The sequence below is a fragment of the Apostichopus japonicus genome, chromosome 23 (genome assembly GCF_037975245.1).
Source record: "Apostichopus japonicus isolate 1M-3 chromosome 23, ASM3797524v1, whole genome shotgun sequence".
Taxonomy (NCBI): Eukaryota; Metazoa; Echinodermata; class Holothuroidea; order Aspidochirotida; family Stichopodidae; genus Apostichopus; species Apostichopus japonicus.
Window position 1 is genome coordinate 10612856 of NC_092583.1, and position 23628 is coordinate 10636483.

General features: G+C 39.4%; 2 protein-coding genes across 9 annotated transcripts in view; one reads left to right on the top strand and one right to left on the bottom strand.

Moving 5' to 3' along the window:
* The first annotated feature begins 309 nt into the window (after positions 1-309).
* On the top strand, positions 310-6349 carry LOC139964635 (uncharacterized). Of its 4 annotated transcripts, none has more exons than XM_071966400.1 (8): positions 315-404; positions 1102-1332; positions 1551-1564; positions 2281-2412; positions 2774-2898; positions 3825-3933; positions 4632-4824; positions 5714-6349. In XM_071966400.1, exons 2-8 carry the CDS (start codon positions 1116-1118, stop codon positions 5863-5865), a joined length of 942 nt encoding a protein of 313 aa, XP_071822501.1. In that variant the 5' UTR covers positions 315-404; positions 1102-1115; the 3' UTR covers positions 5866-6349. The 4 variants fall into 4 exon arrangements, with proteins under 4 accessions (XP_071822504.1, XP_071822501.1, XP_071822503.1 ...); XM_071966401.1 differs by having other exon boundaries at positions 332-416; positions 1100-1332; XM_071966403.1 differs by lacking the exon at positions 1551-1564 and having other exon boundaries at positions 310-372; positions 2267-2412.
* A 574-nt stretch (positions 6350-6923) lies between these two features.
* LOC139964634 (uncharacterized) overlaps positions 6924-23628 on the bottom strand; it is a 62427-nt gene continuing 45722 nt past the window's right edge. For all 5 annotated transcript variants that reach the window (XM_071966396.1, XM_071966397.1, XM_071966395.1 and 2 more), the window contains 17 exons: positions 22988-23116; positions 22423-22474; positions 21764-21840; positions 20676-20799; positions 20046-20123; positions 19241-19338; positions 18025-18157; positions 16983-17123; positions 16557-16667; positions 15505-16218; positions 13709-15166; positions 13018-13209; positions 12514-12645; positions 11606-11733; positions 10594-10765; positions 9935-10036; positions 6924-9018 (listed from right to left, as the gene is read on the bottom strand). In XM_071966396.1, the coding sequence (XP_071822497.1) occupies positions 8863-9018; positions 9935-10036; positions 10594-10765; positions 11606-11733; positions 12514-12645; positions 13018-13209; positions 13709-15166; positions 15505-16218; positions 16557-16667; positions 16983-17123; positions 18025-18157; positions 19241-19338; positions 20046-20123; positions 20676-20799; positions 21764-21840; positions 22423-22474; positions 22988-23116 (3997 nt within the window). In that variant the 3' untranslated portion in view covers positions 6924-8862. The remainder of the gene's footprint in view (positions 9019-9934; positions 10037-10593; positions 10766-11605; positions 11734-12513; positions 12646-13017; positions 13210-13708; positions 15167-15504; positions 16219-16556; positions 16668-16982; positions 17124-18024; positions 18158-19240; positions 19339-20045; positions 20124-20675; positions 20800-21763; positions 21841-22422; positions 22475-22987; positions 23117-23628) is intronic.

Genomic DNA, 23628 nt, shown 5'->3' on the forward strand with positions numbered 1-23628 from the left:
ATCAACAAAGATTATTTTATTAATTACTGATATCTTTATTAATTATAAATTTTGAACGAGCCAGCCAAAGGGAAAGTACTGTTGCTTTGTCTAACCTATACAAAAATGGTAGACACTTATGAAGTAAATGTTATAAGGAAAGTTTGACTAGAAACAAATGCGTTGCACTTGAACTTACCCAAAATAAATCAACTATATTGTCAAATTATTTACTGTTAAATATTTTGCGCAAAAGGTACAAAAATACAATATAAAATAATAACGAAAATGGAAAAGGGGTACAATGTATTAGTTGTACGTATTATTTGTTACATGCAGCATCGAGAAGACCCTTCTTGTTGTATGTGTTAACTGTTTATCTGGTTCTGCCTGGTATTTGTGAGCTCTTTTTAGTAATTAGAAAGGTTATAAAGACTAGATAAAGAAGTTAAAAGCTTATGTTGAAAGGCTATTCCATGATTTCGGCTTTGTCTTAAATTAAGCCTATGTTCATTGAATTATTCTTTGACTGTTATTAGTAGGCATAGATATAATGACGAGAGCCTAACGTTAGTGTCTAGTCTAACTGCAGCGTAGTAGTATACTTGTAAATTAATATAATAGCACAAACTACTTTACCCCATTTAGGCTTAGCCTATGTCCTTAATTGGATTGGGCCTAACTGTAGGTACACGAGCTATGCTCATGATAGTGTAACACAGTAGTAGCACAAACGTAGTCATACCTAAAACCAAGTAGGCCTATACATATGTTAGATATGCATATTTTTTGTTAACCCTGTGCTTAATCAGATGGATATAAATTGTATATGAACCACAGCTTGAATTCATCAATTGCGTAGCATATTCCATTGTTGTATTTCAACAAGCAAGCTTAAGGCTAATATTATGTGTAAAATAGTAAGGGCCTGTGTAGTTACAGTGCAACTGTAAGGGCTCTGCAGCTAGTTTATGTTACCTGCAATAAATTTGGCATATTGCATGGACCACTTAAACATTGCTGTAATATAGGAGGCTATGTTATGTACAGAATTAGATATGTTATAGCTTGAAGATCTACATCCAGGCCTATGTCATTTGACCTATTTTTCTATTGTTACAGACCCTGGTATCACCATGACTTCAGCTAACCCAGCAAATCCTCTTACCAGAGCAGAATTTTACAATGCATGCACTAGTGTTCTACAAGGTTTAACTTGTCTCCAAAGACAAGGAGCTGTTGTCAATGAGGAAGCAATAGAAACATTGGACAGACTAGGTCTGATGGTGCAAGACTTGCGGTCTGACGTACAAAGCAACAAGGAGTTTTACGTGGATGGTCCTTTAGTGAGGTGTAAGTCAGTCCTTGCATTTTTTTGTTAATTGTATACCTTATATCATGTTTTTCTTAATTCTTAATCGAAACGGACAGGAATAAAACCGTCATCTCCATCATGCATTCCATCCGTAAACACCACTAAAAGAGTACCAATCTGGAGGATCAATAAATGCTGCAAAACTTGAGCAATATTAATTTGAAATGGTGGTCATTCCTTCATTGTTTCATTACAGTTCTCACAGCACAAGTCTCTAAAGGAAAGTCTGTGATACAAGAAATGAAGTTTTAAGCATTCTTGCATATTTGGATAATTAACCAGTCCTGCACACCAGCCGATGAGAATGTTCTGTGAATTACTCTCGTCCCAGGATGATTTTGCCCAAAAATATGTCTATTTCGTCAGCTTACTATCAAAATAATGTTAATGTTGTTGTTGTTGAAGGACAAAATTGGGGGTACTTAACGATCAGTTTTACTGGTTGCAAACTTTTTGGGACTTTCAATTCAGCTTCTTCTTGTGAGTCATGGTTTAGGAGAAATTAAGTTAACCTTGTTGGATTCCTTTTTAGTGTCGGAAAAATTTCAATATTTTCGGGAGCCAGTGATATTAGTAAAGGCCAGTAAATTACTTTGTGTATCACACACTAGCTCGTTGGCAGTAGTACCTTTGAACATTCAAAAATCAATGCATACCTTGTCACATGGATGGTGTAAGCAGTGTAAAGGGGAGGAGGGGGTGGGAGGAGGGGGGGGGGTGTCTTCCACAGTTTCACTTTTCAGGTGGTATCATGAAATTGTGTATAGACCAGTAGCCTACATTAGTTTTTATATCTTAACTAGCCCACTAGCAGTAGTAGTACCTTTGTATATTAAAATCTATAAATGCTGCAAAACTTGAGCAATATTAATTTGAAATGGTGGTCATTCCTTCATTGTTTTTTCGTTACAGTTCTCACGGCACAGGTCTCTAAAGGAAAGTCTGTGATACAAGAAATGAAGAGGACTTGCAGTCAAAACAGTTCGATGATAAACGGGCCGGAATTTGTGGAACGTCACCTCCGTCAACACGTAGCCGACATTAAAGCCGTGATAACAGTGAGTTTACAAGTAATATTTATATCTTTTGCTGGTAGGCTATATCTCCTTCATCATACCAGAGCTTCCACCCCCCCCCTCCCTAATTGTTCAGTTATATTGAAATCGATTTATTTAACAGTGTTCAGCATGGATATAAAATACATAATATTGTTATTGTTTAAGATAACTTGCACCTTTTTTGAGTATTTTTAAATTTTGTTTTGTGATTTTGAGTTTCTGTTATGTTCACTTCCTCCAGTCTCTCTTACATGCCTTTATCTTATCACTGAAATTATTACAGAACCTGATGAAAATGTTATTGGATGAACTATTTTAATAATAAATATTTCATGGTTTTCTTTATCTCGCCTCCTGTCAGGAACTAACACCCTATCACAATAACCAGATATTCCAGCAAGGTACCAATAACATAGATGGTGAGGTACAACAGAGACTCCTACAGGATCCAAGGACCATTGATACCACCCTCACCCCTATTCTAAAGTAAGTTGTTAGTTACTACTGCATATCATAACGTCATATTGTTAAATGCAACAAGAAATTTGGAAATACCATGAGAATTATTTCATACTTGTATTTCAAACCTCTTAATGACATCTTGATTTTTTCTGTGGATGTTTGTATGTATTTAGATCCTCCTGCAAGCAGGAACTCGCGAAGAATTAGCCTCATTGGTTTATCAAAGCCGCAAGCTGACCGAAGTCAGTCTCTTACAATCATACTTATGTTGTTGAATTGTTGTTGAGTTCTGTTGACACAAACGACTGTAATGATTGGGAAATACTCAAATAAACTTTGTGATTCCATTTAGTGGTTTATACTTGTTCAAACAACAGCATGGTGGGTGCATACAACTATAAATCAATCAATCGTGTCTGCTGGCTTCAACAAGGGCGTAGGAACCGGGGGGGCTGGGGGGGGCGCCAGCCCCCCAGTGAAAAATATGGAGGGGCGGAAGTATCATTCCGCCCCCCCGCTTCGCAAGTCAGAAAACCCCTTTTTCATTTCCAAATGAGAAAAAATATCTCATTTGGAGCACCAAATTGCATCTAAGGCCAGGTGAAAATGCAAAATTATTTACAAAATGGAGTGGGTGTTGAAGTGTGCTACATTGCACCAAATTGCATCTGAGGCCACCTGGAAATGCCAAAAAATTCCAAAGGGGAGGGGGACACCCCCTCCCCTTAGACCCCTCCCCCAGGCCGGCCATCAGTCTTCAGCCCCCCCACTCAAAAATACCTTCCTACGCCACTGGGCTTCAACATCATATATGTGGTACTTTAACACATTACAGATATGTTGGGTATTTGTAATTAGGCTGGGAAGTGGTAAGGAGTATGGATTACAAATCAATGACAATCAGTAAGATTTTCTTTTCATCCATCTTATTTTTTGATCGTATTTTTTAGAAATGGAACAACATCTTCCAGAAAATCTGATAAAATCCACTTTGATGAAACAGGAGATACTAGTGCTCAAGCAGACCCCAGAATGATGACTACCAGAACACCCACTGCGGTGAGTAGTACCAAATGGATTGCTTAAATACCTATTGCAGTATCCATTAAATTGCATCTTCTTATTCTTGGGATGAGGATGTGGCTAATAGTACCCAATCTCGTTTCGATCAGCTCTTCAGGCCAAGAACCATATCCAGCTGTTGTCGTGTTGCAGGTTAGAGTTTAATGAACATTTTGCTCTGGGTCCAACTTTCACTTAAATATTTCCATCATTATGTGATTCTAGTGGGGGACCCAACTGTCAGCTTAATGAGAAGGCTACTGAGCAGCAGAATCCCTAAACCCCATCTAGCCCCCCCCAACTACTGGGCAGCAGAATCCCTATACCCCATCTAGCCCCCCCCCCCAACACAGTGAGTGGAAACTTCATCTCCTTATGTACCATGATTTTGTGTTTTGTGTACTTTGTCAGTTGGCCATACTCAAACATTACATAAATCATATTGAATTTTGGATGGTAGCATATCATTAATTGTACACATTGGTAGCATTATGAATGTTTCATTTCAGTGACTTGATACTGTAACTTCTGTAATGTTACTAAAGAAGAAGGCTAAGAGCTTATATTTGAACGAATTACTTCCCACTTTTGTGGTATTGGTTTACACACATACCCCCCCCCCCCGGCAACCCTCCCCAAAAGGAAACTAATGTAGCTCTTTTCTGAAGTATTTATCACTTATTCTCCGGTTTCAGAATGCTTTGAATGATTTACAGCAGAGCCCGTTATCAACCCCTCCAGAGGATCCTTCTACCACAGACAGCACAAGACTTGGAGTGTTTGAACACATGAATGAAGAAAAGAATATTTACTCTAAACATTCACCAAACTGGCCTGCTCACGAAGAGAAACCCCCACTCTTGCTGGAGAGGACAAGACCACCATTAGGTGAGTTATCACAATGGAATCATCTCATAACACAACAATCACAATGGAATCATCTCATAACACAAAGCAGTGTTGTGACGAGTTTCGATTCCATTGAGTCAATTCTTTTCAAATTGAAAGTTGTTTGAAACAATTTTGTTCCCCTATTAGATGACTTTTGTTCCCTTAAGGGGCTTATTATTATTTTTTGGGGGGGGGGGGGGTGAGTGGGGCCTTGTGTCAGACACTTTTTTGGCCCCCTGACTGACCACGGAACAGCTGAGGGAGATGTTCTGTTTATATTTGAATCCAAGAAAGCCATTAATCATTCATCACATGTGTATTATATGCAGGCGCTTAGCCAAGGGGGGGGGGGCAAAGGGGGTGGCCGCCCCCCCTTGAGCATATTTTTGTGGTATGTTTTTCAACAGGTTTTGTGATATCGATAGTAATTTCAAAATAGAAAATGCTTAGATGCAACTTACAAGGCCTGGGAAGTGCCATTTCTAGCAATCTGGGAGGCATTTTCGTCCAAAATTTTCTTGTACGCTTCGGGGCAACCTATGGTGGCGCTACGCTTGGATATAAACGGCTCTAATAGTTAGCCTACAGGTTCGCCCCTCCCTTGCCAAATTCCTGGCTACACCATGGTTATATGCGCTGTGGGGCATAATAAACTGCTTTCCTAACGAAGCTAAATGTTTCAAGATCAGTGACTAGTTTAAATTATGACAATTTAGAACCTAATTTGATTTAATGCTAGTACAATTTAACGCTTATCCATAAAATTTCAAACAAGAGTAGAGTCTATTTCTACGTTGGAGGTGACCGTCAATTAGTGATTAAATTTGTTAAAAATGTCCAATGTTTTTGAGAAGATGCTATTTTTTTTCCTTTTATCTTTCCATAGTTCACAATGGCCTTAGAGATATGCAGAACTATACTAACCTACCACAGTATACTGGAGTGAACCTACCCATGCCTGTAATGCCAGATGGGGAGTTTGGACATAGAGCGCCCCACACGCAACATTGGGATTACCATAACAACAGAATGTATTGACTAAAGATGACAATATCGGTGTGTTAATCTGTATCGGACGTACAGGAGTATGTAAATAAATCCTTGATAAAGAAAATAAAGAATTAAAATCAAAACAGTCTTTGCAGTTTTATATTGGCTTTACACAATAATTTCCCAGAATGCAATTGTGCAAAGTCCTTACTAGCTTACTGTAAGTGTTAAAGGTCATAAATTTGGCAATGAAGTTTTTGCATATTTGGATAATTAACCAGTCCTGCACCAGCTGATGAGAATGTTCTGTGAATTACTCTCGTCCCAGGGATGATTTTGCCCAAAAATATGTCTATTTCTTCAACTTACTATCAAAATAATGTTGTTGTTGAAGGACAAAATTGGGTGTACTTAACGATCAGTTTTACTGGTTGCAAAATTGTTGGGACTTTCAATTCAGCTTCTTCTTGTGTGTCATGGTTTAGGAGAAATTAAGTTAACCTTGTTGGATTCCTTTTTAGTATCGGAAAAATTTCAATATTTTCCGGAGCCAGTGATATTAGTAAAGGCCAGTATATTACTTTGTGTATCGCTCACTAGCTCGTTGGCAGTAGTACCTTTGAACATTCAAAAATCAATGCATACCTTGTCACATGGACGGTGTAAGCAGTAGAAAGGGGAGGAGGGGGTGGGAGGAGGGGGTGGGGGTGTCTTCCACAGTTTCACTTTTCAGGTGCAGGTGGTATTATGAAACTGCTTATAGACCAGTACATTAGTTTTTATATCTTAACTAGCCCACTAGCAGTAGTAGTACCTTTGTATATTAAAATTGTAAATAAAATGTTTATAAAATGAATGTGAACCGTCACCACATACCACCCACCTTGTTGCATGGAAGGTGTTTGGGGAAGGAGGTGGGTGGGGGAGGGGGGGGGTGTTTGCACTTTTCAGGTGCAGGTGGTATCATTAAATTGCTTAAAGGCCAGTACATTAGTTTGTACATCACTAACCAGCCCATTGGCAGTTGTACCAATGTAATATCATAAACATGTAAACAATGTGTACAATAAAAGTAAAAACGTCACCACATAACATTAATTTTGCTCATCTTTTTTATTTTATTCTTCTTCTTCTTTCATTTTCACATAAAAATCTTCAACACACTCTGTCAAAATGACAAATAAAATTGATTTCCTGCATACTTAAAAAGAATGAGTTTTAAGAAGAGACGTAAACGGTAAAAAAAACCAACGGAACCAGGAAAAAAAAAATATCAGATAATCTTCTATTTACAACTTTTCACCACTTTTTATCTGTTTTTTTCCTCCCCCTTTCTTCGACTATAATGAAAGTATCATCCTCTCTCGTGTTTCCTCATTTTTTTAAGTTTGTTAGAAAAAAGTGGGGAAACCAAAAACCATTTGAATACATAATCTGTCTAATATTCCTTTCATCTGTGGTAGAAACGTTCCCTTCAAAATTCGGATATCTATCGTCTCATCACAACTAGATCTCATACCATAGTAGTAGTACTAACAAACAACTTGAGACGTCACTAATGACGGCCGATTCGTCACATGATAAACACTGCATCTCTCTTTACTTTGTCCTATATACTGACCTACGACCTCTATCAAATTGAAATGCCAACATCTTCCCAAAAAATAAAAATATTTCTATTCTCCTTAAAAATGATTTTGGTGTGTTTCCATATTCTGGAGCTGTGTATGGTCTATTAACCAAATCTACTTTTAGCTGACTCTATTTCGAGAACGATATTGTGGGATACAAATTGTTGGAATACCGCTTGAATTTTCAGTATAAACAGTTTGTATTAATCAAGGTTATGGTAAAAGAACAATATCTGGGATATGAATATTCAGTGAACTGTTTGCACGAACTAAAGTCGTCACATTTTTCAAAAGGAAAATTTCATTCCATCTTTTTGAGAAACTGTCTGATTAATGATCATTATTGTTAACTACATCTATCGCACAAATTATTACCAGTTTATTTCCACATTTATATTATAATAAGTGTTTTCAAAGGTAAAGAAATGACCTTCTTTATTCCTACCCAGAATAAAAAAAAAAAAAAAAACCCAAAATCTAATATGCAAACTTCATCAAAACTCCATTTTAAGCGATCACATTTTCAGACTTATTCCAGATCATCCAAAAAATACAATTTCCTTTTTTTTCAAGAGACCAGGGTAAGACACTTCTTAACGAACAGTAGTTACTGTTTTACATTAAAAATTCATTCAGAGCAGAACCTCCATTGACCTGACAGCACAACCCTTCTAACGAACATTATTGGAAATGTAGTGTACAGCAAAAGGAAACATTGCTTGCCAATATCAAACTACTTCCATCGACAGGCTCCTTTGCTCAATCTCTCTCAACAATCTCTAGACTCTCATGACAATCTCCATCTGGAAATTAACAAACAATTCTTGAAGACTGTCAACAAATTTTTCTATCAATGTTAAGCACAGGGGCAAAGAGGAAAGGGTAAAGTTTTGTTATCTTCCTCATTATTGGTAATGAAAATTGAATAGTCGCATTAAATGACCTGAATTGCTATCTGATGAATGCTGTCGAAATAGTATCGAAAACGACCAAATTCAGAGCAAAAAGCTGCCTTAATAATAGCCATCTTCGTGAGTGTCCGCAGGACGATTCAATCACACAGGTCTTTCTTGGTCTTGTACCTCCCTGGTTAATACCAGAATAGGTGGGCATTATTTAAACACAGAGAAAGGAATTACCAGACGTGAACTCTCATCGATACACCTGTGTTGCATTTCATTACATAGTTTTGTAGGCAGACAATTAGTTTGGCTGTAAACCTCTCCATCCAGAAACGAATTCTCTCTGTTGTCACAGACACAGGAATTACCAGACCCGGCTTTCATCGATACATTCGTGACACAAATGCTTTGTAGACAGATATCTGTGTTTGGTCACATGACTACGCATTCCAGCCGGGAGGCAGCTCGACTGGTGACCTAGAGCGTTCGATGATAACTCCAGCAGATCTTCATCATAAATCCGAGGCTTCTTTCTTGTAGACTGATCCGAACTTGGACATGTATTTTTTTATATATTCCCTGGCTTTGTGCTTGACGTTTTCGTTCACGTCGAGTTCTTCTATATTTTGGCAGTTTCGAAGTTCCTTGGACAAGATGTGATGTGTTAACTGTTTCAAAAATATGAGAAAAACAAAAGAGAAAAGATATCAATAGAAGTTATAGTGACAATAACAAATATGAATATTCAGATATACCAAATAATCAGCTGCAACGTGCACTTACAAGGCTTGGGATCACTTACAGCACTAATGGATCAATAACATAACAATATAGACGACAAGTATGGTCACTGTTTCTATATGAATATTCAGATATACCAAATAACCAGCTGCAATGTGCACTAACAAGGCTTGGAATCACTAACAGCAGTAATAGACGAACACCATAACAACTTAAATGACAAGTATGGTCACTGTTTCTATATGAATATTCAGATATACCAACTAACCAGCTGCAACGTGAACTTAAAAGGTTTCGAATCACTAACAGCATTAATAGATGAACATTATAACAACATAGATGACAAGCATGGTCACTGTTTCTATATGAATATTCAATAACCACCTGCAACGTGCACTTACAAGGCTTGGAATCACTAACAGCATTAATAGATGAACATTATAACAACATAGATGATAAGCATGGTCACTGTTTCTAAATGTCTTTGCTGACATAGTAGCACAGGCTAATGCTTGTTCAAAATAAATTCGACTGAACTTTTTCAGACTCCTACTGAGGTAACCTTTGCCACCTCCCAACCCCCCCCCCACCCACCCAACTTAACTTGGTATGGCTGCTGTTACCCTTTCCTTTATTCCTTCATTTTAGTGACTGTGATTCTTATAATTGCTTCAGTTTTATCTTCTGTTTGATATGCTGTTTTTCCTTTTCTATGAGAGTTAGGGGGGGTTGAGAGACATAAAGGTAGATGAACTGAATCATCATATCTTTATGTCAAACATTATTACACCTTGCTGACTACAGTAAATAGAATAAACAAAATGAATCATAGTGTGTACTCACCTTTCGAGCCAAGTGCTTGAAGTCTTCTGTGGTCTGTATCCGACCCCGTTTACACTCGGGCTTGCGATAACCGTTCAGATACGACACAACATTGTGAGACATCTGCATGGGACGGAAATAAAAACAAGATGCGATCTTATTAATTTCAGATATTAGAGTGATAACCCTAAAAAAACAACAAAGAAAACCCTAAAAAAAAAATCCATTTCATGTTGTTTACTTCATTCATAAATGTGTTTGTCCATTCTCGTTCCATGTTGTTTGCTACTATTGGTGATTTTACTTAATACATTATACCTTACTAAATACTATATATACTATATATTATACTATATACTATACTATATACTTTATATCTTTATACTCAAGCTTTTGTACTCAAACTAAAGGCCAGAACAAGAAAATAAAGCCAAAATAATACAAATACAAATAAGACTTATTTTTTTAATATTTTTTTTTAGGACAGATGAAGACCAGCACTTATCTCAGCTGGTTTATCCAGCCCTAACCTCAGAACATTTTAATATCAGTTTATTTGCATTTTTTGAACAAACCTCTTTCCTGTTCAAAAACCAAACTGTTTCATCATTTCCAGTCACTTTTTGCTTTCACCCCTGCTCCCTTTACCACCACTATCTGATGAATGGATTACAACTGACCTTTGACCTAAAGTAATCCTTCAGCTTCTTAGCGTCCTCGCTGGACGTATCCGCCGCTGCGGTCGTCGTGGTCTTGCGTTTGGATTTCTCGTCGTACGTTGGCGTGCCGAGGTCCATGGTGTCCACGTCTTCGTCTGTGTCGTCCCACTCTGGAGGATCCCACTGAGTTTGTCTGTTTGGATGATCAAGTATTGGCGTTTACAAGTAATATTTATATCTTTTGCTGGTAGGCTATATCTCCTTCTTCATACCAGAGCTTCCCCCCTCCCCCCCCCCCCAATTTTTCAGTTATATTGAAATCAATTTATTTAACAGTGTTCAGCATGGACATAAAATACATAGTATTGTTATTGTTTAAGATGACAAAATTTTTTATTGCAATGTTGTCTATGAATGTATGTATATGAATTATGTCTTCATTTCTGTTGTTTTATGTTGGAGGGCGGCTAAAATGCCTGACTCAACATTATGAACATCCTTTTTTCCCAGCTTCTTAAATGCTAAGTGATTGGCACAGTTTAACACTGCATTGATTCCAAATATTATAGTAGAATGTAAAGTTTGCCGGTGGTTTAACCAAATGGGTACATCTGTGCTCCATACTTGAAGAAGTGACTTGGTATTAAATATTATCGCACTCAAACCATAACTCGCATGCAACAACTGCACTTTGCTGTGCTGTGCCTAAAGGTGAACTGTTAACAACTATTTAGCAACTGTTTTACCGATGTAAGCGATCCCCTCGGGTCGACCGACCCTCCTCGTGAAATCATCTCTCCTACCGTTACAAATAACCTTCGCAAACCGACATTATATAAATATGTTTCCCTTTTCTGCATTTTTAATATAATGTTGCAATTCACATCATTTTTATATATGCACTTATCTGAGCTAAAACATTCTCAAGGCTGCCATCCATATTCACAAATACACTGCTCACAATGTCAAACTTGGTGTACACTTGACATGAAACGTTATCAATGAGTGGTATTGAGACTCCTAAAGACCATACCTCGTTTTGGAGTGATAGTAATAGACCTTTCCCTGTGCATCTTTAGCTGTCTTCCAATGAGGTGGTAAGCCTGAATGTCTTGCTTTGGTCTTAGCTGGTGGTGGGGCTGGGATGTCCTCAATAGGTGTCTGGTGGCAAGAAAGTCACACATTTATCAAAATACAGTGGAAGTACGAAATGGAACGAAATGGACAAAATAAGGACGAAGGACGGAAATGGACAAAAAGGACGAAAAGGACAAAATACAGTGGAAGGAGAAAGATTGTTACACAATACACATTAGAAAGACCAGTGGAGAACTAGTGATGAAGGTTGGAGGTGGGTTGGAGGTGGGGGGGGGGAATTGGGGTGAAGGTTGGTGGTGATGAGGGAGAGATTACTATGACATAATCCAACATATAAGCAGGCTATAATCAGTACAATCCGCAATCAAACATCGATTTCATGGGGTTAAAATTGGAAGCTTCACAGGTTTTGTCGACAATTCTTTCTCCGGGCAAAGGAACAAAGCTGACATTGACTAGCACACCAAAATTCACAGTTTAATTTGTTAGGGTTGTCTGCAAATGTAATTGCTTACATTGGAAAGGATATTGACATTAGCTAAATATTACAATTAGCTATATATAACTTCGATCATGTAAATACAAACAAACGAGATTTTCTCACCTGTTGGTTTTAACAACATCACACTTTTGATAAAATGTGCAGCCTCAAAATGTAACTCTTTAAAATTTGTGGAATTTCCTTCAGATCTAAAAAGGACGGGAACAATGGGTAGGGTAGGAGGGGTTCTTGGGAGGGAGAACGGGGGCATTTATGAGGATTAGGATCTAATGCAGCGAATAAGAATGAACGGTTGAAACTGCAAACTTAGAGATTTGGCATTTGTTTAGCTGAAAACTCACCTGGGAGGGTTGTTGAATGTGAACGAGGTTAGGTTGCATAGCTTCGTTGGAGTTAATAGGACGGATGGTTTGTGTCACCAACATGCCATCGGGGGTCATAAAGGTCACTGTAGTCTCTGCAGCTGGTTGAGTCTGCAGAAGCAAGAAAACACCAAGGGTGACAATCAAACCCGCATAGATTTAAGAAACAAATATTTAAAGAAAAATAAGAAACTTTTTTTTTTTAATTAACATTAAAAACAAACATGGCACCACAGGAATAATGAAATTATTCATAGTTTTGCCAATGAACAATAAAAGATTTGCATTTAAATTTGAGGTGAACAGAATTTTTGAAAATAAGATTAAAACATTCAAGTACTTGATATTGGGAATAAGTGATGTGCTTGTAACACCACACAGGTCTCTTAGTTAGGTTGATGGAGGATGGGGGGGGGGGGGGAGGGTGGGGAGGGCAAGACCCAGTGTGTCAGACAGTTCTTAACATGCAAGAGCACTACTTACAGTTTGAGGTAGACCCTGGTTTGCTGGAAGGACAACTACTGGGTTCTGCTGGACCAACTGATCGGCTACACCAGGGGTCACACTGGCCTGGCTTACTGCTGGCTTCACCAGTATTCCAGCTCTGGGCTGAGATGGTACCTGAGGTGTCTGAGGGGTAAACGATGAGGTAACCTGAGCACCCACAGGGGCAAACTGTTGCAAAGGAAGATAAAAACGTGAGAGATGAAAGATAACGACCTACAAGGAATTTTGGTAACACCAAATATCGAAATTAACCATTCCATCATATGGAGGAGACTCTAATAGTACTACAGAGCCAGGCGACCTTCTACATTCCGCAGAAGCACATCAGAGGTACTTCTGGGCTCTGTATATAATGAATGCACGGTATTTAAATTTGGTAAAGTGTTTGTTTTTCTTCTAGCAAACTTAAGGGATAGATACTCTAGGTGACAGTGACTCAGTCACTGTAAGATCTTTCATTTTTTGGGGTACAATACAAATCAACTTCACAAGCTACAATTCTATATGTTTGAGTCAATGCTCAAGTTGATCATAAAATGTGTTCTTTCTTTCCTTGGGGATATATTTGCATTTCGCTGTAACCGATTCATTAGTCATATCCATTCATTAGCATATTAGTGCAGGGACAACCCAAGCGGGTCAAATAACTTGTGGTAACTTTTCTTACCTTCTGTTGACCCTGTCCTATACCCGGTGTGTCTACGGACGTCGTGGAAGGTTCGTCGTCTGGGATGTCCGGGTCGAAGGTCACTCGCTTCTTCTTTGCCTTCCTCGGCGGGGCCGGTGGAGGAGGCATTAAGTTAGCATCAGAGGATGACGGTGCCACTAACGACGAGGAGACCTGCCCGGGAGTCGGAAGAAACTGTTGCGGCATAGCCGGCGCACTCACGACGGGCTCTTGGGTCGGAGGAGCATAGATCATATCGGGAAGCCCGGCTGGTTGTTGCATAGCTGGCATCCCTTGCTCCACCACCACAGCAGGAGGTTGTTGTTGCTGCTGTAGCTGTTGCTGCTGTAGCTGTTGTTGTTGCTGGGATGGTGGCATAAACTCAGGATGGCTAAGTCTTTGGTCATAATCTGGTGGTAGGTAGTCAGGGTGCATCGTTAATGGTTCTGGTTCCATCATCATAGTCTGTTGTTGTTGGTGTTGTGGCGGTGGAACCATATTAGCAAAGTTGGGATCCATGTGCGGTGGGAACTGAGCATGGTTCAATTCTGGGGGAATGTTAGGGTCCATGTGGCCAGTGGGAGGTGGGTGCATACCCATCATGTGGGCATCCAGGTGCATGTTAGGGTCCATGTGGCCTGGTGGCGGCATCATACCCTCTGCAAACCCAGGGTGCATGTTCTCCATGGGATGGGACATCATATCCGGGTGGAACTGGTCCGGCGGCATCATGCCATCCGGCATGCCCTGCATCGGCGGCATGTTAGGTGGTACCATGCCTTGTTGCATGGCCGCCATCATCATATGAGGATTGTTCGGGTCCACCATCATCCCCGGGTGAACGACGGGGAAACCGTTCTCGTCGACGAAGCCGGGTACGAGACCCCTCTCCGCCATGAATCTCTCGGCCTCGGCTAGCAGCCTGGCGTGCTCCTCCGCTTCCTGCTGCCTCTTGATCTCCTTCTCCCGCTCCTCCGCCTCGACTCTCTTGGCGAAGAGAGCTCTCCGCTCCTCCTTGGAGATCTTCTTCTCGGGTGTGATGATGATGGTGGGCTCGTCCTTTCTCTCGACCGTCTCGGCCAGTTTTGAGTTTGGTCCGGCAGGAGAGTCCTTGGACGACGTGGAGCTGATCATCCCCGAAGTCTTCTCGGGACTTCGAGAGTGGCTCCTTTTCCTCCGCTTGTAATCCCTGTCTTTGTCCCTGCTCCTATCCCTGTCTCGATCTCTCCTCCGGTCATCTCTTCGGTCCCGGTCCCTGTCACGACCCCTATCCCTGTCTCTGTGACGGTCCCTGTCACGATCCCTGTACCGGTCACGGTCCCGATCTCTATCCCTGTCACGGTCCCTATCCCTGTCCCTCTCTCGATCCCTGTATTTGTCCCTGTCGCGATCCCGTTCCTTTTCCTTCTCCTTGTCTCTGTCCCTGTCGGATTCCTTCTTTGGAATTCTATATATTTCCTGTCAAAAAAAATACAAATACACATAAATAAATACAAAATAAATACAAAAAATACAAATATAAATACAATTGAATTGAATTATCTTTACTACATTAAATTATCCTTGCTAGAAATAAATGCACAAACAAACCTAAACAGAGGGAAGATAATCATACCCACACAGCCTCCCCTTGACTTCCCCCCTACTTACCCACAAATCCTTCCCTTCCCCTTTCCCATTTCCAGTTCCATTGAAATATTACATCAAAACACTGACACCGAAGCACAGTTCTCGCCAACCGAACATTTGCCATTTTAAAACCTACTCCAGAATTCACAGGCCACCTCTGTACTCACCTTGAGGGTGCTCCAGGATTCCAAGAGAAATTCTGCCATGTCTGAAATCTCATTTTCTGGCAGCGTTTCCTCGCCGCCCACCTTAGGTGACCCCTCCGTCTTCTCGTCCTTGACCTTTGACTTATCCTCCTCCTCCTCGCTCTCCTCTTCTTTCTTAATCTCTTCCTCTGTTTCCTTCTTTGCCTCTGCTGACCCATCTTCGTCCCCATCTTCTTTCTTCTCTGATTCCTCTCCGACCTTGCCATCCTCCTGACTCTTGGTCTTTACCTCCGCTTCACCCTCGGCAGAGTCCTTCTCTTCTTTGGTCCCCTCATCTGGTTCCTTCTCTACATCTGGTTCCTTCTTTACATCTCCTTCCTTCTTTTCATCTCCCTCCTCCTCTGTGCTGACCTCTGCCTTTGCCTCTAGAATCTCTGCCTCTTCTCTCCCTTCCTTATTCTCCAACGTGGCTTCCAAGACCACCTGCCTCAGCTGCTGCTTCTTCTTTGGGGCTTTCTCCATGTCGGACTCGCTCTCCGAGCTGTTGCTCTCTCCTAGCTTCTCGGTGGGGCTGTCTGTCCCCAGCTTGCGGGTCGGGGTGCCACCGGCAGAAGAGGTTTCGCTATCGGCTTTGGCAGATTCTTCCTTGGCCCACCTTTCGACTATGGAGAGCACTTTGCTGTCCTCCAGGGCATTCTTTGTTGCTATAGGTAACTTTCGTAGTGTTTTCAAAATCTGGGATGAGAGATGGGCAAAGATTAAACTTTTAATTAGCTTTCTCCATTTTTTTGTATTTAGTACTGAAAGTATCCTGATAGTAGTTTAAGGGCTAGAATGGCTTCGTCGAAACCAGTGAAATAAAGGTTCACCAGTTTTGCGCCCTCTATCACCTCAGCTGACCACCACTTAGTGCTCACTGTCCACCAAGGTGCAAATGTAATTTATGTGACATAAAACACACTAATGCCAATATACTGAAGTAGAGAAGAAGGACACACCTGATGGGCATTAACATAAACGTGACAATGGTGCTGTTGCTTATAATGTAGCCATACATATTATTTTTGATTTACCTGTGTTTTAAGTTCCTGAGGGTGTTCACCGAGGTCTACCATCCAGCTCCATATTAATGTTAAACCGTGATGGCTGAGGAAGAGCCTCAGACAAGAAGAATCTGTAGTTTCCTAAAATAAAATAAAATAAAAACAATAACACATTTAACAAATGCTCTATATGTATTCAGTTGGGTAGACTTTATTCTTTAACTCTTGAACTTACTTGTAATGTTTTCAAGAGCTGTAGTCTTCTCTCTGTAGACTTACTTCATACCACCTATGTTTGATCTATTCAGTCGGGTAGACTTTACTCTATAACTCTTGTCTTGAACTTACTTGTAATATTTTCAAGAGCTGTAATCTTCTCTCTGTAGACTTACTTCATACCACCTACATTTGATCTATTCAGTTGGGTAGACTTTATTTTTTAACTCTTTAACTTACTTGTAATATTTTCAAGAGCTGTAGTCTCTGTCCCTGAGTCTCTGCTCTCACCATGTATCTGGATAATTTAATAGTCTGCTCAGACCGCTTCAGACCCTCATTGTCTAAGTCTGATGCCATGAATTCAATATCTTCATCCAGCTGTTAAAATAAAACCCCCAAAAAACAACATAATTTTACTGATGGCAACATTTGTTTTAATCCTCTATATAGCAAAGAGGTAAGAGGGTTGTCTCACAGCTGTTTTTGCAGTTGGGCAGCATGTGGAAATTGGTGGAGGAAAGGGGGGGGGGGTGGTGATGAGGGTTAGCAGTCCTCAACCACTACCTCATGCATATATTCATCGATTAGATATTGTTTCATCTCTATTTGGTTACACAAATGACAGACTTTCCACTGGCAGATTAAACATTACAGAAATGATTTTGCAAAATAAAGCTAACAAGTCCAAAACTTAACATTCTATCATATTCCTAATCAAACTCCTAAGACAGTTAATCTTATCACTGAATTATGTATGGACTCTTTGAAAACCACTGATGCTAGCAAATAAGAGCCACAGGGAATACAAATATACAGAGAGCAATCCTTAGCTCTGCCAGCTGTGAGACAACTTGAAAAAAAAAGAACCAGAATGCAAAAATGCATTGTGGATACCATGAGGTAACATGAGCATTTCTCTTTATGAATCTAATGCAAGTGAACATGAGAGTGAACATGTTTACAAGGTTTTCACAATTTGACCCCTGGTGACCTAAATTGACCTCCACCAAAAACAATAGGCTTCTTGTACTCAATGTGGTACTTCTACACACTAAATATGAAATTGGTCTGACCTTTCCTTCTTGAGATATTGTGTTTACAAGCTGGGCGTCACAAACGCACTCACACACATACAAACACACATACGCCATCATGAACGCAAAGGTTACGATTATCATCGAAACCAAAAATGAATATTGAAGCTACATTTATTCTGAGGCCTTATAGTCCGTGACAGCTGTAATACAGAATTCAATCGTTTGGAAGAACTCCAACTTACATCTGTAACTTCTCTCCTTTTTCTGTCAAACGATGTCCGTCTCTTTGGAGTCGATTGGTCCCGCATCTTTTTGGGTTTTCCAATGTAACCACGGCAGTTCGATGCACCACAATGACATTTTTGAAGCTCCTCTCTGACATGGGGGGGGGGGGGAGAGAGAGAAAATGTAAGAAACGATACATTTTCCGTAAAGTAAGTTGTAAAACAATTCATCACGATCGGCACAAAATGGGCAAAGATTGCTACATTTCTTGTTTTTTGGAGTAATTAGTTAGTGTTCTGTTCCGCACGAATGAAAAGACGGACCTCTTCTCACCCACAAAAACATAACCCTAACCGCAATGCTGACACTTTGATCTCTTGACAATTGATTTCTCGTCCCAAACCCTACATGCAAATGAGGCTTGCCTATCAACACCTAAGACGTGCATCGGTTTGGGCGTGAAAGGGCACTGACGCCTTTTTAAAGTTTTTTGTGTCAGACAATACAAATTGGATTTCTGCATCTACAGACCAATATTATTCTTACTAACCCATGGAATGTTATTATTGCTATTGCAATAAACTAAGGACAGTCTGTTCCCATTATTATTTTATGCAAACTGTTAGAGGGTTTGGTCTTGCAGTGTTCATGTAAACTCTAACAGTTTGCATAAAATAATGATAAAATTTAACATTTTGCAAAAAAAATGTTGAATTAACAAGATCTGATAAGTTGTCAATTAAACATTTTGCAGAAAATTGTTCAATTGCTCAGTTGGTATGAAGTGAACAATTGAACATTTTTTGCAGAAAAATGTTGAATTGACGACATACGATAAGTTTTCAATTAAACATTTTGCAGAAAATTGCTCAATTGCTCACTTGGAATGAAGGGAACAATTTAATATTTGCAGAAAATTTTTAATTGACACATTATAAGTGGTCAATTCAACATTTTGCAGAAATATGTTCAATTACTCAGTTGGAATAAAGTGAACAATTGAACAATTTTCCAGAAAACTGTTGAATTGAGGAGATCTGATAAAAGTTTTCAATTAAACATTTTGCAGAAAAATGTTCTTTTATTTTTGATAAGATATTATCTTGTTATCTAAACAATTTACTGGAAAATGTTGCCTTATTGGGGCAAAGTTTTCTTATGTTGATGGCACTTTTAAGTTTCCGTAGAATCACTATAAAATATTAAGATGTAAAGCATGGAGAATCCACGTACCCATACTGTTCAAACTGATAGTCGAAAGTAAGCTCGGTACCGGCCTTGATGGCCCCCTTGGTGAAAAACCCAACTCTCAACTGACCGTTGACCGTCCACTGTGGCAACAGGAAGTAAAGAAAACGAATAATGAAGTCAAAATCATGGCAAAAATTATTTTGAAAAAGTGAAAATAAAAAATAAACAAAAAAAAAAATAAAGAGAAAAGAATAAGATATTGAATGCTACTGACCGAAGGAGAATTAAAAAGATGAAAACCGGCCAAACTTTCGTCGAACCTAACACATTAAAGGCTTGCATATCTAGGTGTCCAAATAGGACACAGATGTACCTATACCTACACACAGTGGTAATGGACAACAATTCCAGATACAACTTGTGTCTCGAACCACCGTTAGTAACTATTTTTTGGGTTTTTTTTGGGGGCATATTAGAAATACATGGAGATAACAGAAATTGCCTCCCATCCAGCAGGTCTTATTATATGACTACAAAATATGACAGAGAAAATGTGATTCTGTCAAAAACAGCTCGTATTCTCTAATGGGCTGTCTCTCCAACAATGCCACAGTCAACAGAGGGCGCTATCACATCCGCGATACTTGAAGATCTGACAGTTACCAAGTGCATCTGTTTGTCCCATCTTGTGCGTTCACATGCCCGTGAAGCGCACATCGCATGATTGTGTTAACTCGAATCCGGGAGCCGTACACGTGTGGGTACGTTACCACACAAATTATATGGTATACCGATATCACAGGGCTAAATCCCTGGATATCCCCCATTAGAGCTCATTAAATCTTACCTTTTGTGTTTCACAGTTTGGATCACAGCTGTGGTTTATGAACCTGGATAAGTTACCTCTCTTAGTAGCATCAATGATCTAGAATTATAAAGAGAGTCATAAGTTTAACAAAAAGCATCCATGATATATCACCCCACATCTTGTTTTTCTGACTATCACAAAAAAAATGTGTACACTTATCATATATATTAACATTAAAACAACAACTAATTAAGTCCAAAGCAATGTATGAACCTGCCTAAAATATAAACAACAACAAATTTTGGGGCCTGTCTGTGGTATAAATTCCTCTGAAGTTCTTATACTCCTGGCGGTCAACCGAAAAACCCTCACACATTATGTTCAGCTAATGAAGACGGCCAACTTGCACAGTTCGACATTCACCACAAATGATCTTGTTTGGTTTTCTTTGTGTATTTTCTGAGCAATACTGACTCACAAAGCATACTTAAAACTATTTAACTATTCTATCGCTTACAACTTTCCTTCTGACTGTACACAATATACTATACTTTCCACAATCATATCCTATGTTTAAAAGATTGTCTTCAAACTGAACGTGAAACAAAAAATCAAATATACAAATCATAAAAAAAAAATTTTTTTTTAAATAGTGGTAGTTGTATTCACCTCCTCTGTTTTTAATGCCATGAAATAAAAGTGATGCTGTCCTTCCTTCTTATACTGTCGTGCACGAGACCGGAATTCGGAACTTGTCAGAACTACGCCGCAGTATTCCATGATGAAGGTATTTCTGAGAGAGAGATAAATGCAGAATCCATTTTGAAAACTAATTCTCTTTTTTTTTTTTTTCAATTATCAAATTCAAATTCTCAGCGTCTTTTACGATTCACAAAATATCTGTTTATTGGATGAAACTACCGCTAAACCGTCTGCAAATAGAGACCGACCCCTGGTTCTATTATATTACCAAGTATTCAGGTTTAATATCACACTTCAAAACAGGTCCTAATATTGCAGAATTTTAACCACTCTATTTAAGAAATGCCAGTGAGGAATAAAACTTCTACTGACTAACATCAAGTTTATCACAGGCATTTTTCTAAATTAAAACCACACTTAAGTCACTGTACAGGCCTTCGAGAGCAGCCCAATAATATTTGCTGATGATAAGGGATAAGGGAGTGTTAGCTCAGTGGTTAACGCTGGTGCCTTTCAATCATAAGGTCCCAAGTTCGAGTCACTCCCAGATTAATGTATGTCGTCCAGTTACAGAGTTGTTGACAATTCATAATCATGGGCGTTAAATATGAATCTAAGAGACTAACTTCGGTCAGCTTGCGGCTTTGATAAGCCAATGAGGCTTCTTCGCGAGTTCCTGCAGGCTGCCAGGAGGATCTAAAATACATACATACATACACACACACATAAGCAGTAATACAGGGCTTATGTTACTGTACAAAAACCATGACGATTCTTTCTCTGAGAATTTGCTAACCGACTTACCACGTCTTGAAGTTCTTCTGAATGTCTACTGGCAGAAAATTTGCCAGTGAGATTTTTGTCTACTGGAAAACGGCAAAATCCACTGGCAATTTGCCAGTGAAGAGCCTGAATTTCTGAGGGCCTGTTCAAAGAGATGTATCCACTATGGGACTATTTATCCACTGATATTGTCACAGATATCTATGATATGGACTGTTTCGACCCATGGCAAGATCTACACAACTTTGGAGAGAGGAAGAGAAAGGGCTTACGCTCTGAGGTCTTGAAGCGCTTTCATTCCGTGTCCTTTGTTCTCTGCGTAAAAGATTCCCACATCCGAGTACTCCCTCTGTGGAAGAGAAACAAGAAAAAATTCAGAAAACGGAGAAAAGATGAGACAGATTGTTTCCTGTTTGTCAAAAGTAAGATAAAAAATCTAGTAAAAATGGCAGGGTTTTTCCTTTCTGAGTTTTCTAGACTCGTCATTTTCTTGAGGTGCGTCCGTGATATTTTTCAAGGTCTGAAAACCGATGATGCGAGCTTGATCAACTTGACTGACTGTGGGAACGGTTCAGCCTTCTGGGACAAATCCACAGAAAGAGCCGGTTGTGTGCAATCCAGTGAGGTTCATTATATCCTATCCTATGGAACCTGAGTAACCTAAAAGAGTGGGCTGTTTTAGAGGGTAAATAGATGCTACACATCGATTAAGACCATTAAAAAAATTCAGCAAAGGGGTGGTGGAGTGGTGGTTAGAAAGGGAATCAAATGTAAAATTTTATCACTATCAGTATTGAGCTTCTTTTGTCTTAGCCTTGTCTTACAGTAGTGATACACAAGTAGCCACATATCTTCTTATACAAGAAAAGTACCATACACAGAGTTAAAAACTATCATTGATGGCGTGTAACACTCAAAACATGACACTCACCCTCTGAAATCTAACGTTTGTGCAATAGTCCCCACAAGGACATCTTGAAGTGCTGCAAAGGAGGGATGAAAAGGTAAATGCAGTGAGAAAACCTATAAAACTGTAACAGACATTAACCCCCCCCCCACCCCACCCTTTTTCTGAGAGAATTTTGTTCTTCATCACACTGTACTCACACAAATTATGGAAGTTCAACAACTGGTTTCCCATTTCCATTGGAAAAGAAAAGTTTCCAAAGATTTCTGCTTTGAAAACGAATGAACCATGACATATTTCCCCTTTCGCAGATAAACTCAAACATGTGACACGACCAATACTGCCCAAGACCAAGGGAGGAAACGAATGTTCCATGTTGATTTGGACTAAGAGAATGTATGAATATGTTCCATTTTACACATTCAAACATGAGTTTCCTTTCCAATGAATTTCTTTTCGTTTTCACATTTCATGAAACTGACAGATTCTGATATATTCCTTTCACAGCTGCACTGCCCTTCGAATGGATTCAAACTAAGATAATCAACTTAACGAGGTGCTCTGTCGCTATAATTAATCAACTCCTCACCATTCGATCATTAGCAGTCGATTCAGGCAATTTTCTCCACATGCTACCATCCCCCGAGAGCGTTCGTCCCTGGACGTAGTGCAGTCGCAAACCATCCGCTTGGCTTCCTTCACAGCTTTGGACTTTTTTCTACGATCACAAAACAAAAAGAGAATTTTAACTGCCAAATAAAGTCAAGTAAAATGTTTACGGCAATCATTACATCTCTGAGACAATCCAGTTACGTCGGTGGATTAAGATACCAGAAACATTAACAGAGAATCTTATGGCCCTTTCTACACCAATGATAATAATAATGACAACAAAAGAAAGGAAACAAAGACTACCATAATGGCTAACAAGTTTGGTGCCAAATGATGTTTTCTTATGAAGTGGTGTAGTTAAATTACTGAAAACATTTTATAACCTGGCAGTAACTGGTAAGTTACTGAATTCTTACATGGTGAAATCAAAAGTTGTCCAATTCATTCATCTTTTGCACAACAAAGCTCAGTACCGTTCCACTCCTGATGTCGTCTAAATTTGTGCTATTCAGGCCAGAAACAATCTTCTCAAAATCGAGAAAAGGCTGTCATAGAATTGGCTTCCCCCCCCCCACCTCCTGCTCACCGAACAAAAAGAAATCTCATCCATGTCATTGA

What these genes read in the sequence shown, in the direction of transcription:
- LOC139964635 (XM_071966403.1), top strand. Translation starts at nt 1,116, where the DNA reads ATGACTTCAGCTAACCCAGCAAATCCTCTTACCAGAGCAGAATTTTAC. An exon ending in GGATGGTCCTTTAGTGAGGT is followed by an intron (nt 1,333 to 2,266) that starts GTAAGTCAGTCC and finishes TTTTCGTTACAG; the next exon opens with TTCTCACGGCACAGGTCTCT. An exon ending in ACATTAAAGCCGTGATAACA is followed by an intron (nt 2,413 to 2,773) that starts GTGAGTTTACAA and finishes GCCTCCTGTCAG; the next exon opens with GAACTAACACCCTATCACAA.